Source organism: Eleutherodactylus coqui, chromosome 5 (assembly GCF_035609145.1).
Source record: "Eleutherodactylus coqui strain aEleCoq1 chromosome 5, aEleCoq1.hap1, whole genome shotgun sequence".
Taxonomy (NCBI): Eukaryota; Metazoa; Chordata; class Amphibia; order Anura; family Eleutherodactylidae; genus Eleutherodactylus; species Eleutherodactylus coqui.
The window spans coordinates 142713505-142727903 of record NC_089841.1 but is presented as its reverse complement, the minus strand read 5'-3'; the positions used below and the strand labels follow the sequence as shown (position 1 = coordinate 142727903).

General features: G+C 44.5%; 1 protein-coding gene across 1 annotated transcript in view; it reads left to right on the top strand.

Moving 5' to 3' along the window:
* Positions 1-12317, top strand: part of ZCCHC8 (zinc finger CCHC-type containing 8) — a 34766-nt gene extending 22449 nt beyond the window's left edge. The window contains exons 11-14 of the mRNA XM_066603310.1: positions 24-142; positions 5914-6000; positions 8070-8187; positions 11188-12317. Coding sequence (XP_066459407.1) covers positions 24-142; positions 5914-6000; positions 8070-8187; positions 11188-12020 — 1157 coding nt within the window. The 3' untranslated portion in view covers positions 12021-12317. The remainder of the gene's footprint in view (positions 1-23; positions 143-5913; positions 6001-8069; positions 8188-11187) is intronic.
* The last annotated feature ends 2082 nt before the right edge of the window (positions 12318-14399 follow it).

Here is a 14399-nt window from a genome sequence, read left to right as displayed (position 1 = left end):
AAAAAATGTCTTTTGCTTTGTAGATAATAGTGATGGGGAGATTGTAGAAGAGGCATTACCGAATAAACCAGTATCTTATGATATAGCTAAATTAATCAGCTATCCAGGCTTTAATACACCACCTTCATCCGGGGTTGCAGATGTGAGTAATATATAGATTGTTTTTCTTTGTGTGTTTTTGTAATTAACCTGTTTTTAGGGTCCCTCCCCACAACGCTTTTATAGTAATTCACACTGTAATTGTAGCGTTAACATGAAACTATTCTCGCTGAAAATTCGTTCACATGGCCGAAATTGAACGATAATAGTTGCGTGTGGGGGGCGTGGCCAGCGACCAACATGGACAGTCGCATGTGAGGAGAGCTCCCCAGGGGAAAATCCAAAATCCTGAAAAAATCCTGGCCATACTCAGATCCTGAGATCCAAAACACTGCCTAAGGACCTCTAGACCCTGAGGGGGCGACTGGAAGCAATTAAAGCCTCCTAACACTTATAACGGGGCTGTGGACCGGGGAGGAAGAGGAGCGACGCCAACGCCCTGCTGGTTTCCCACGCCTAGCCTGATGCCGACCTCTCCAATCTCCTACCTGTGAGCCGGATCGGGACCCGTGGACTTGCTTTCGCCTACCTGCACACAGCCTGCACGGCGGGTCTCCCCCCGGGACCCAGCTGTCCTGCCTGGGCCGATCCTCCCCTCCCTGCTGCCGCCGACCGGACGCCACCCGAGCTGAGTGAGACCCCTTGAGCTGTACCCCGACCCGCAGGACGGAGTGACCCACCCCTGGAAGAGGAGCCGCTGCGCTGGGACCGCAGGACAGACCGCGACTTGCAAACCGCTTCGGCTGCCCCGCCGCCCGAGACCCCTACCCCCGCTTGCCTGCACCGGCGCGGTCCGCACGGGACTTACCTTCCCAGGCTGGGAGGCCCGCTCTGTAACCCTCGGCGAGGAGTGCCCGCTGCGGTGTCCCGGCCAGGACCGCCGCCCGCTCTGCCGCCCGTCCCCGTGCCCCCGGAGATCTTCTGCAGCAACGGGAGATTGGCCCTTCCTGGACGGGAGGGGCTGCTCGGCTGGCAGCCTCTGGACTCCTTCCTCTGCTCCGAGAGCTGCGCAGACACCGCAGCTCATCCGGCCGGCCGCTCTGCAATCTTCTACCGCTGTCTGCCAGCGGTGCCAGACACCTCACGGAGCCCCGACTTCGGCTCTGAGAGCCGCCTCGCCAGCGGACCGGGACCCCCCTCACCCGTTACAGCTGCTAGACAGACAGCAACAAGCCCACCGGGAGCCGCGACCGGCCCGACCACCCCATCGGTCATCTACCTGCGGCCCGCTCCTTGACAGCCGGCGACCCTGAGGACCTCGTGCTGCGGGATCCTCCTTCCCGGACCCGGCCCTGCTTAGTCGGCGGCGAAATTGTGAGTAGCCAGCGGGGGCTGGGGGATAATACACCTGCTAAAGGACATTGACCCCTCTGGGGCTACACATAGGGCAAACAGTCCACAACAATAGACTTCCCACCACCCCTTGGAAAGACACCTTTAGCCGCCTGCGCCATTATACAACAACATTTTGGGGAGTGCGCGAGGGGCGGACTGACTCAGCTCACGGCTCCATCTACCCGACAAGCAGCGGAACTCGGGGGAAATAAAACGCTCCCTGCACCTTAAACTGCGTCTATTGCGGCAAGGGGCCGGCATCATCTCCCACCCCCCTACCGCAAACAGTTTCAGGCTTAGCCAAATCCTGTATAATTGCGACCCGGGCCGCGGGACCTTCGCCCTCTAACAATTATTGCAACTGTATAATTACAAGGACTGGATAGTCAATCACATCTAAACCCCATAAAAGTCGCATCAAACTGCTGACTTTGCCGTTAGGTGCCTACCACAAGCAACAGCTTTGATACCTTCAATATTATACTACACTAAACGGGAAAAGACAGAAACCTTTACTCCTTAACAGCCAGTACAATCGCATAATTACAAGGACTCTATAACCAACAATATCTAAACCCGGCAAAGTCACACCAAACCGCCGGCATCGCTCCCTGGCCTTTGTTACAATCAATAACCCTTGATACTCTTTACACCGTACTATATTAAGCGGGTAAAGACTTCTACCCTCTAACAACCACCGCAACTACATAATTACAAGGACTCTAGCTGATAACATCTAAACTCTGTAAGACGCGCATTAACCCGTTACAAAATCTCAGGCCGGAAAAGAAGAAAAAACATTCACCCCCATAACCCACTACACCAATCTACGTCCCCCATCATGAGCACACGAGCCAAAAGCGGCTCGGCAGCAGAAAAGCTAAGAGTTTGCCCGCTCCGAAACCCCGAACCATACGCCGCGATCAACACGACCTACCCAGATGAGAGAGCCCGAAGGCGAGAGCGGGCAACCCCCGGAACCGACCATGCGACAGCTCCTTGAAGCAATCAACACCTGCAAATCCTCTCTCACCGATAAAATAGAAGAGATAAAGTCTGATGTTTCGTTACTGAGACAGGACTTACAGAACATGAGAGGTAGAATGCGAGAAATTGAGGACCGCATCTCCAATGCAGAAGACTCCCTACGTCCGCTCTCTATGGCAGTTAAAAAAGCCACACGGGTAGCAGAATTTTGCCAGTCCAAGATGGACGACCTGGAAAACCGGTCGCGCCGCAATAACCTACGCATAATAGGCTTACCCGAGAAATCAGAAGGCTCCCACCCAGAAACATTCGCCGAAACCTGGCTGAAATCCTTATTGAGTGACGAAGCCTTCTCTACACATTTCACAGTGGAAAGAGCCCACCGGGTCCCAGCAAAACCACCACAGCCAGGAGCCCCCCCCCCCCCCCCCCCCCCCGCGCCCTTTCCTAGTAAGAATTCTGAATTGCAGAGATTGTGACGCTGCACTTCGCCAAGCTAGATTAAAGGGCCCATTAAAACACAACAATGCTACAATTTCCATATTCCCTGACTTTTCCGCCGAGTTACAAAAGCAAAGAGCCACATTCATAGAAGCAAAGAGAAAATTTAAAGAAAGAAATATCCCTTACTCAATGGCGTACCTGGCCCGCCTGCACATTGTAACCCAAGGAAAGGTGGTTTTCCTACTGAGGCCTTGGAGTGGCTGGACATGCACCCGGAGATGCCGAAGGACGATTAATCCCGCAGCATCTATGGCAGGACTTTAAATCCAGTCATAATCCATGCGACCGATACCCCTCTGACCTATAGACGGTGAAAACGTGGGGTGATGATATCTTTGAATTGCCAACGGGACTTGGCGACACCCACGATCCCCTATAGGCCATCGGGATATTCCCCCCCCCCCCTATTAGAGTAACATCTGCTACTTCCAAACAGATTGTAGCTAAATTGTTTTATTTTTCATATGTTGTTTTTGACACTTATGCCGAAATTAAGCAAGATGTCAAGGGTTAAATGTTTAAGTTGTTGCAATCTGCTCTCTAATAATATTTTTAGCAGGTCTGTACTGACACAATCCCCTTCCCAACACTCGCAGGTCCTTCTCCCTCCTCCTTATCCCAGGGCCACAGAGATAACACCAATTATATGTCCACATAGCCAGCAATGACCTTAAAATGTCTTAGTTGGAATGTCCGGGGTCTCGGTACCGTGCTCAAGCGAAGAGCGTTTTTTTTTTGTTTTTTTTTAATTGGAAATATTTTTATTCAACTTTTCATCTTTTACATATTTTTATAGCATTTTTGTCTTTATAACTGTTTCCCCTATTCCCCCGCGGTCTTTACTTATATTCGGCAAATTAACCCACATATTATAAGCTTGCAGGAGACCCACCTTATTAAGGAAAAGGCCGACGCCCTTGCCAAACCATGGGTGCAGTGGGTTTCCCACTCCTTTCATACCTCCTCCTCCAGGGGCGTTTCTGTGCTCATTCATAGGTCATTGCGTTGGAACCCTATCAATATTCGCAGGGACCCCGAAGGAAGGTTTATATTCATATTCGGCAAAATAGACTCCAAACCCTATGTTATCCTATCTATTTACAACCCGCCCCACAGCAACCTCCATCTCCTACAATCCGCCATAACATATGCACATCAATACCCCTCGGCGTGGGTGATTTGCCTAGGTGACTTTAATATGGTAATGGATCCTGCCGAAGATAGATTCCACACATCCCCTAGTATGTCCCCCACCCAAAGCTCTTCCCTAACACAACTAATCGAAAGTGTCAGCTGGATCGATCTCTGGCGGTTTAAACACCCCGACGTGCGGGAGTTCACCTGTCACTCCCCGGGACACAGTGCGCTGGCAAGGATCGATTATATTTTTAGCTCTGCAGAACTGGCAATATACCTTTCCAATATCACGCACTGCCCGCCTGGCATATCTGATAATAGTTGCGTGTAAACACGGATAGTCGTGCTCTATTCGCTCACTTGTAGTTATGTTGTTTAGCGCTGTTTTTTAGCCGGCATAAAAAGTCATCAGGCTGCTCAAAAGACCTTCTGTTTGAATGGAATTTGTGCAGTTTTTTAAGCAGTTTGCTGACACAATGAGACTCAGGCCAGGTGAAGACAATGGAATCCTGCTGGCCAGATAATCCCTGGCATAAACACACAACCACCTGAGGAAACTAATACTGAGTTTACTTGGCTAATGAGGGAAATAGAGATAATTAAAAACCCTTATCTGTACGTGTAATTTTATGCAAAAATGTCTGCAATTCGTTCAGTAATTTGACCGTTTTAGCGATAATCGTATGTAAAAAGGCCTTTAAGCCCCTACATATCTTATGCTCAGAAATTTAAGGTGTGGATTATAACCATTTAGTTAAAACCCATATCCACAGAGAGTGCTATAGAAAAAATATTCAGTGTCTTACAATCAGTGTAGGTTATTTCTACAGCATTTATATGGGCAACATGAGTTAGTGATTAGGGCCACTGAATTGGGACATAAAGTTGGGTCTAGCTATATTTGGAAAGTGACACAATGTTTGTAATTTAGCCTCTGTACACCCTTAAATGGATATGAAACCTCAATATGTGATATGAAGTATAGACTTTCTGCTTTAATTCAAAGAATGTAGCAAAAGCATTGCAAAAGCAAAAGGATTGTCTAAATTAACTTTTACTTTGCTTAAAGGTTTCCTTATCATGCTTGCATAAACTTTTCAGTCCACTTACTACGTACCAGATGCGCCAATTTCCCTGGTTTTCGTCTAGTCACGTGACTGGCAAAGTCATCTAGTAAAGCAGTCCCAGTAACCTTGCATTAACATGGACTAAGACACAGCAGCCCCGTCCATGTTTCCAGCTAACATCTGATTTTGGTCTCTCTACCCTTCTCTTTCATGGTGATTGTAGTCACTGTTCACCTGTTATTTAAAGCAGTGACCTCCACACCCCTTCCCTGTGACAATAAAGTTATTGCTCTACTGTTCTTTATTCGAGGGTTGTTGAAGGCACTGATTCTCAGGTACATTCTGCTAGAAGCATACAATATTTGGGCAGGGACTGTACACACAAACGCAGGGCTCAGCTCTATACCTAATCTGCTTGGCTGAGGAAACAGACATGCCCCCCAGATCCTCAGCATAAACAATAACAAGGATCTCTCCTGGGACCACAGAAGCCAGAAAAAATAGATTATTTTTGGCTGCAGGGTATTTAACACAATGGAACGTAAACTTATGTCATGTGGACAGCAAGGGATCAGAAGCTCAGCTGGTGCCCTCCCCGCAATGGGAGCCGCCTGTTACCGATAGCTAGGCTCCCACTGCAATAGCGAACAGCAATACAGGAACAGCAATCCCCCGATGTTAGTCAACTACATTCTGCAATCTGTGTAGATCACGACATGTAAAGGGTTCACAAAGGGAGTGCGCCCTTTTTAATATTTTCAGTTTGATTTACTTCTCTTTTCAGGACTGGAGGAATTTGGGGTCCATTCCAATGCAAGCAGACCACCAAAAAGAAGTTTTTGCCAGTTTCTTGTCTTTGAATTTTCCTGATGTAAGTATTTATAGGTGTGCGTGTGTGTGTGTGTGTGTGTGTGTGTGTGTGTGTGTGTTTGTTTGACTATGTACCATAAATGTTCACTTGATTAAACCTTTTTCTGGATGTACAGTAACTTAGTGCATTCTGTTACTAGACCATGGCTCATGTTCTTTTATATATCATGCAGTTCTGTCATCAGTAATACACTATTGGTGCATTATATATTGCTGCCGTCTCCTGCTACTCGCATCCAAGATTCTTGAGTGTTCCAGATCGTCTCATCGGAATACGTAATAGATTTTCATTCTGCACCACCTCTCCAGAGTGCTTTTTCGCCTCTTCCCCCACCTTCCGATGTAACCAGATTCTCCCAGTACCTTCGAGCCATTCAAGATTTGCTTATCCAAGGTGGCATTGTCTCTGTTCCCTTTCTCTGGTAATGTTTACCAGATTTTATTCCAACCTGTTTGAGGGCCCCCCAAATGGGATGGATCGGTTCATCCAGTCCTAGATTTGAAGCTTATCAAACATAAAGTCAAAGTATGTCCCTTTCATATGGAATTCATCCTGGAGGTGATTGCTTCCATGGAGCAGGTGAATATGTATCACCAATGGACATTTTTTGATATCTCTCTCCACATCCCAATTCGTCAGTCACACCAGCGTTTTCTTCAAGTCGCAGTCCAGTCGAATCTTTTAAAATTCAGTGCCTTGCCATTCAGTCTGACAACAGCCCCCTGAGTGTTCATAAAAGTCCTATCAGCTGTTGTGGCACTTCTTCTTTACCTTTATTCATAGCGGTGATCCCTTATCTGGATGATCTAGTTATTAAGGCGTCGTCCTTCAGGGCCCAAGAGGAGAGTCTCAAGATGGCACTTGACACTCAAGTGATTCAGGGAGGGGTCTTCAATTGTCTAAAGTCCAATTGGTTCGCATCACGGCAGCTCATCTTTCTTGGCCTGTACTTCAACATAATTCAACTTGCTATCTCTTCTCCAGCAACGCATTCGATTTCTATGGTTATGAACTTCCATCTCCATCCGCCAAGGCATGTGGGTACTGGGGTTCATGGTAGCCTCGTCCAAAGCCATACCATATGCACAGTTCCATACAAGCTCACTTCAACAAACCATCCTAACTTGCTGCAACAGTTTACACGAGTCCCTGTATCGGTCCCTGATTCTACCTCAGTCGTTCCCTCCTCAGATGGCACCCATCCTCTCTGAGGAGTTCATTCGTCCCCCTCTGCTGGAAAGTGATAACCATGGATGCCAGTGCATCAGGCTGGGAGGGAGGATCCTAGGCACCCTGATAGTGCAGAGACAAGGGTCCAACTCTGAATCGTCCCTTCACATTAACATTCTAAAACTGTGGGCCATCCACCTGTGCCTGGCTCATTGGTCCAAGATTTTGGCCAGTCATCTAATCCGTGTCCAGCGGACTTTCTCAGGAAAAACAGTAGATCCAGGGCATTCGCAGACACAGTTATCCGGACAATGCTCAGGACCAAGAAACTACCTTCCTCTTGAATCGTAGATGTTTGAGCAGCATCATTTGCAACCATGCATTTTTCGGTTCCCAGAATCCTTCCTCCACTTGGGCAAGCATATCGGGTAGAGCTTCAGCTAATTAAAGGGTCAAGTCTCCATGTTACCGATCCTTTTTCAATGCCTCCTGGATTCCAAACTGGCCCTTTGTTCTGAGCCTCCCACCCCCCTTCACTACTTTGTTAACTTGTGTGTTGTTTTCAAGTTACATATTCAGTTAGCCTTTCAGCTTTTCCTCTCCTACTACTGATGTAGAAACTGATTTAGCTGAGCGGCTACTGGAGGGGTATAGCTGGTAGGAGGAGTCAACTCTTCCTTTATTTAGTGTCTGCCTTCTAGTGGCAGGAGGTATACCCAAGGTCTTAGCTGTGTCCCCCAATGAACATCTGAGTAAAGGATTTTACGGTAAGTAACAAAAACTCCTATTTTCTCATGGAGCAGGAGTAATCCTACACAACGGTGTGGCATTTTCAGTGTCTAACTTTGCATTTTAATTGTGACCATGGCAGCCATATTTAAAATATCTTTTCATCACAGCAAACCGAGAATCCCGCACAGAAAAGATCTTCATCTCAATCAAGCTCTGACAGGAAAAGACAAAAGACATCTGGAAACAGCCAAGGGTGGTCACCAGTGGATATGGATGTAGCCTCAGGTATGGGAAAACCTATTTTAAACATTTCTGGGAATTAGAAGATCAGGGTTTTCAGTTTGCTATGGGCCTTGAAAAACATAGCTGAAAGTTGGCCACTTTCTCCTAATACTCATATTTATGAACCAATTCTGTCTTGATCCTAAGGCCTCATGCACACAACATAGCCATTTGTAAGAAGCCTATACCCCAGGACACAAAGGCTATGCCACTCCCTTATATAGAGCCGCTCTGGCTTGGTCATGTGCAATATGTACAGAAATGTTTTTTCCTGGTAGCAAAACCTCAGTGGGAGAATAATTCCATACATAAAACCTCTAAGGTAGGAGGAGAGAGCAGTTGCAATAATACCAAGCACAGGGAGACATACTTGCTGCTGCAGCTTATAGTAAGTTTTGTATTTCACCCTGGAGCTGGATTCACATGTACATTGCTCAGCTACAGTCCTCCATGCTGCTGCTTCTGAGGTGTGCTGCAGAGAGATACGGGAGAATGATCTCCTCTTCTGTGTTTACTGTATATGGGAGACAATATAGCAGCTATTTTCTAATCACTCCTAAGCAGAGTCCAGGGACATCTGACAATTAGATTTGCTGCCTACAAGAAGGGGAAGGTTGCTAAAAATTCAATATATACTTTGTCAGAAAATCAAGCACCTAGAAGGAGTTGTCGTTTTGCTGCAAAACTTGCCATGCAGTTACATCTCGGGCAGATATGCAAATGATTAGATGAACGGTCTTGCTACACCAGGCCCTGAAAGTGGTTCCACCCTTGGCCTATAAAAAGCCTCTCAGAGACTACTTGTGTGTAGTAGACCTCTTTTTCTGCTTCTGTAATGATTGTTGACCACTAAACATGCTTCTATGATGCAACTGAAGAGATTTCACCCAGTTTACAGACTTTGAGAGGAGGTGCATTATTGGAATGCAAGAAGCTGGATGGTCGTATCGATGAATTGCCGCCACCTGAGCTGTTCTGACCAAACTGTTGACAGGTGTTGGGGCCAGGGCATGCCTTAAGGCACGCGCACAAGGCAACCTGGCTCAGGACACCCTTTACAGATCACTAGTGGAGCGAATTGTCTGATCATCCAACAAGCAAGAGCAGCACCAACATTGTTTCGTTGTCCGCCATGCAGAGACAAATGGCCCCATCGTTATAGGCTCCTTTGGGTGTCAGAACCATTTTCAAGCGCTTGGCTGAAAGACATTAGGTCTCACGCTGCCCATTATGTGTTCTGCCTTTTGACACCCACACATCGTTGCCTCCGTTTGTAGTGGTCTCGTGAATGACTAAACAGAACTACAGAGTGGAATCTGGTTGTCTTCTGCGATTAATCCAGCTTTGGTGTGTGCGCTGACTACCATCTTGGTGTTCGGAGGCCTAGGAATGAGCTCCTTAATCCTGCCTTTGCTGTAGAGCTGCATACTGCCCCCACTGTTGGTTTGTTGGTCTATGGAATCCTCGCATATAACAGTCACCTTTTTATAAGTGGTGTGAGTGACAATGACAGCTCAGTAATATGTTATGGATATCCCGCAGCCACACTTGTTGCCTCTCATGGCAGGGCTTTCAGGAGGCATTTACCAGCAGGATTATGCTCAGCCGCACACAGATGTCACAGGAATATCCCCACAACATTCACACTTCTGTGACCTGCCTGGTTCCGAGATTTGTCACCAATAGAACATGTATGGGACCATCTGGGATTCCAACTTAAACAGCCTACAAGTTTGCACGATCTAGAGGCTCAGTTACAGCAAATATGGTCCGATATCCTGCAGGATACCATACGGTACCTGTATGCCTCCATCCGCGTAGCCCAACAGGGTACTAGATAGAGCCTCCCTTCTAAAAAAAAAATTATCCTTTTGCTCTGATTATTGTAATCTCTTGTGTATAGCAGCATTACAATCAGTTTCATTTGATTACAACAATTCCTTCCAGGTGCTTTTTTTTTTTTTTTTCTTTAAACAATGAGCTTACAGGTCATATAATGGCCAGATATGGTATTGTTCCTTATGTGCACACAAGCCATCTTATTCTAAGGTCTCATGTCCACAGGTTGGTCGGATTCCGCATGCAGAATTGCGAACAGAATCTAGCCCTCTGAGCTTGGTGGGAGACCCTCTGTACCAGTGCGTGCAGGCAGCAGTGTCCACACAGACTCCTTTTCTTCCGGGTTATCTGTACTGCGGATGGTCCACACATCTTGCCGTCGGACATGCACAGTACAGATTTTTTTATTTTATTTGAATCTCCTGCTTTTACCGTGGAACCCGCGTCCCGTCCACAATGTTACTTGCTGACTGGCTGCAGTCAGACTGCTTCCATTGACTTCACTGAAATGGAGCATGCTGCGATTTGTTTTCCGAACCAAAAGGTCTGCAAATGAAATCTGCATGCTTTAATTCAGAGGCGGACACCCATGTTTCCTCATGGGCGGCTTGTACTGCGGGTGTGCCCGCGCAGATTCCGCAATTCAGACCTGCCCGTGGACGTTGGGCATGAGGATCCGTTTACACCAAATGATTTATCGTTTGACCAACGAGCTATGTCAGAGTTCGCTAAGGCAGCCTGATTATAGAGGCAGATACATTGTTGGCACGTTCATGCGATAAATAGTTCAGTCATTTTATATGCGCTTTATAAGTAAATGAGACCAACTGAACGATCAGTATTAAATGATTATCCAACAAGCAAACTCTTCATATCTGCAAAAATTGAACAAAAAGCAAACAATTCTTTGTTCAATCATTGGCTGCATTTACACTGAACAATTATCGTTTGTTTTTGCTCATTTAAACAGTTTTTTTTTAACGATAAATCGTTTTGTGTGGAAGCGCTTTTAGTCATCTGGAGTAGGTGAGCTTTTAACGTTAATTTTTTTGTTTTGTTTTTTTTCCTTTAGAATACAAGTAATGTATATTTATTTACCCACCTTTTTATAATACTGTTTGTGTATTCTAATATCTAACAGAATTACTATGCATTCATTTCTAGATCTTGATTCGTCTTATTGCTCCCCTTCCCGGGGGTTTAAGTTTCAGCCACCTCTTCCCCCTGGATCTCCATACAGTACTCCACCACCACTACCTCGTGGAACCCCTCCTTCAACTCCTCCAAATTTCATACCCCCTCCTCCACCGACACCAACTCCCCCACCTCTTCCAAAAGGAACACCTCCTCATACTCCTTCTAGAGGCTCCCCACTACTTCAGTCAAGGGATAGTTTTTTTTCACAAGCCAATACTCTGGATTCCATGGATGAAGACACTTTGACTTTGGAAGAGCTGGAAGAACAACAGCGTTTAATCAGGGCAGCTCTGGAAAATGCAGAGAGCACAAACAGCGATTCAGATATTCATACACCATTAAATGGTAATTCTGTTTCCTCTTCTCCAAGCAGAGCTGAAATGGACAGTGGCACAGAGAGGAATATGACTTGCCAAAATATTAAAGGATCAAAGCATTCCAATCTTGCCATCAAATCATTTGGACAAGCATCTAATGAAAATGTCTCTGTGACTACTGAAGAGGAAGAATCCTTTAAGAAGGAACCCAATGGAAGCGGTGATGTCCAGGAGATAGTTGTTACAGAGCCCAATGACTCTATTGACGAGAACAAGAAATGCGTAGATACAGAAGCCATCACAGAAGAGGCTGCATATGTTGACACGTCTAGTACTAGAATTCCAGATAGGAGTAAGTTTGCAGAAGGTATTACACCATTTGAATTTGAAAATATGTCTGAGTCAACAGGCGTTTACCTTCGTCTTCGAGGTGTCCTGAAAAATTCCCCACGAAACCAGCAAAAAACTAAAAAGGGGATGTAATGAAATTCTGAGGTCAGAACTATTAATTTTTTTTTTTAATTGTAATTTTCTTATGGCCCTTTTTGATCATCCGGTTTATTGGAATAGAGCATTCGTATAGATGTACAGCAATTTATATAAACAGATATATGCATTTTTAGCAGCTCCATTACTGATGAGTATTAAAAAAATCACTGTCAGTTGGTTGAGTCTTTTTGAGGTATTTGTTTTTTGACCCATAAATTAAATTAATAGATATAAAACATATATCCTTTAAAAGAAAGTAAAAGTCCTATTTCATTGTATTTGGACTCCTCTTTAAGAAAAGGGTTATTAAGACTTACTGCTCTGAATTTAAATTGCTTATGTCAGCAAATTTTTAAATTGTTTAATTTTTACTTTTTGCTGCGTTTTTGTTTAATATGTCTGGGTGTTCTTTGTTTTAGGCTGGAATAATTTGCTGTTTTTTACAAGTCCACTTTTAAATGAAATGTTTTCCATTAATATTTTATTTCAAACTACTGTGCATGTCTGGTTTAAAAGAAAAAAAAATCCCATTTAATGTCAATGGCAAATGATGGATAATGCAGGAATGTTAGATAGGAAGCAATGCAGTTAATAGAAACAAAATATTTCATTTTAGCTTTTTGGAGTTATTATGGAAGCTAGGCTGGATTTTAGTTTTTCTTTTTATGTTTATTTGAGATTTCAACAGATCTGTTTAGTATATTCAATGCTTTTAACAATCAAAAACCTTTCTGTTCAAAATTGGAAAAATTACTTTTATACATTACAGAACTTTTCTGCTTTTTTTTAATGCCACTGCTTCCTTTTTTCTAAGACTGTCATTCTCGTACTGTGCGCCTGTCATGACACCTACAGAAGTTTAATAAATGGGGTTTCTAAAAATGTCGTGTCTTGCTTGTGGATTCTTTTTTTATGTTTTTTAGTAGGCAAAACTTGGATAAGTTTGATGTACTCTCACACATTTTTAATAACCTAATTTTTGTGTCTCCTGCCTTTTTTTTTGAGGGGGGTGGGGGGGGGTTGTTTTTGTGTGTAGCTTTGTTCAGTGAGGGCATTGACAATATTCACTGTTGCTCTGCGCATTACATTATTGCATATTCATATCAGAACTATACACACTACTTTTGTCTACTTGGGACAGATAGGCTATGCAGCACCTCTTCTTCATTGTGTAGGCATGATCAGTAGGCTGAAACTTTAAAAACGCAGCTAGTCTGAGCCAAAATGAACAGGATAAATGCAAAAGAAATGCCAAAAATAAAAAATTGATTTGGTCCAAGTTTGAAAAAACATAAAATAAAATCCGTATCTGTCCAAGAGAAAAATTGCGTGTGACTTAACCCATTCAAATAAATGGGTTCTTTACCTGTGTGAGTTCTGTTGATCTTGGAATCAAACAGAACTTGCACAGGAAAATCGCCCATGTAAATATATTCTTAGAGGCCATTCAAGTGATACATTTAGGGGGAAAAAAAAGCCATGCAGCTATAGTTTTCGCAATGGTCCCGTGTAAAAGGGAAGAAAAAAAAGGGTGATTTATACCTACCCGATAATCGGGTTTCCAGGAGTCTCCACGACAGCACCAACTGATAGGACAGGAACACACCGAGAGGTTAAAGTCTCCCCTCCCTTCCCCCACCTTCCTCAGTGTATTATAACGAACTGCCAGGGTAGGAGCTAACTTAAAAATTTTTAAGGTTCAAAAGTTTTTATTTTTGTCTGTTGTGTAGAAATAAAAGTTACAAAACTAGTGTCATTTCCATCAAATAAACATTTTTACAGTAACCAAAATTGTCTTGCGTTGTCTGACCTACTTTTCTGGTCTCTAAAACAGGCTTTTTTTAAACAGTAACATTAACTGTAATAATAATTTCTGTAATGTGTAACTTTCAAGTAGTTTTCTGATATCTCAAATTCCAGTTACTAGTCAATTAAAGTAAACAAGACAAACAAGTCTCATATGATAACATCCTATGGCAAGAATAAAGAAAAAAAAGGAACAAAAGAAAACACTAGGCGGGTAGGAAGAACGAGAAAAAGGGGGAGGTGAAAGGGGGAAGGGAAGAGCAAGAATATAGTGGAGGTAAGAGGGTTGGTGGGGGATAGGTGTTGGGGGGGAGGGGGTGTCATCCTATAAGATGGAGTTTGCATATTAAGGGCTTATGGTTTCAGAGGGATTAGTAGTCAAGTCTGTGTTGGGGAGTACCCCCCTTTCGAGCCACAAGTCGAGATTATCCGGGAAGCGGAACTGATTCCACGGCATCCAAATAGTGTGGTGCTTATCATGTCTCATTTCATCTTTGGCCCAGAGCTCCTTCATGTATTTTATGTGATCTAATTCCTCTAGCCACATTAGTCTAGAGGGGGGAGTGG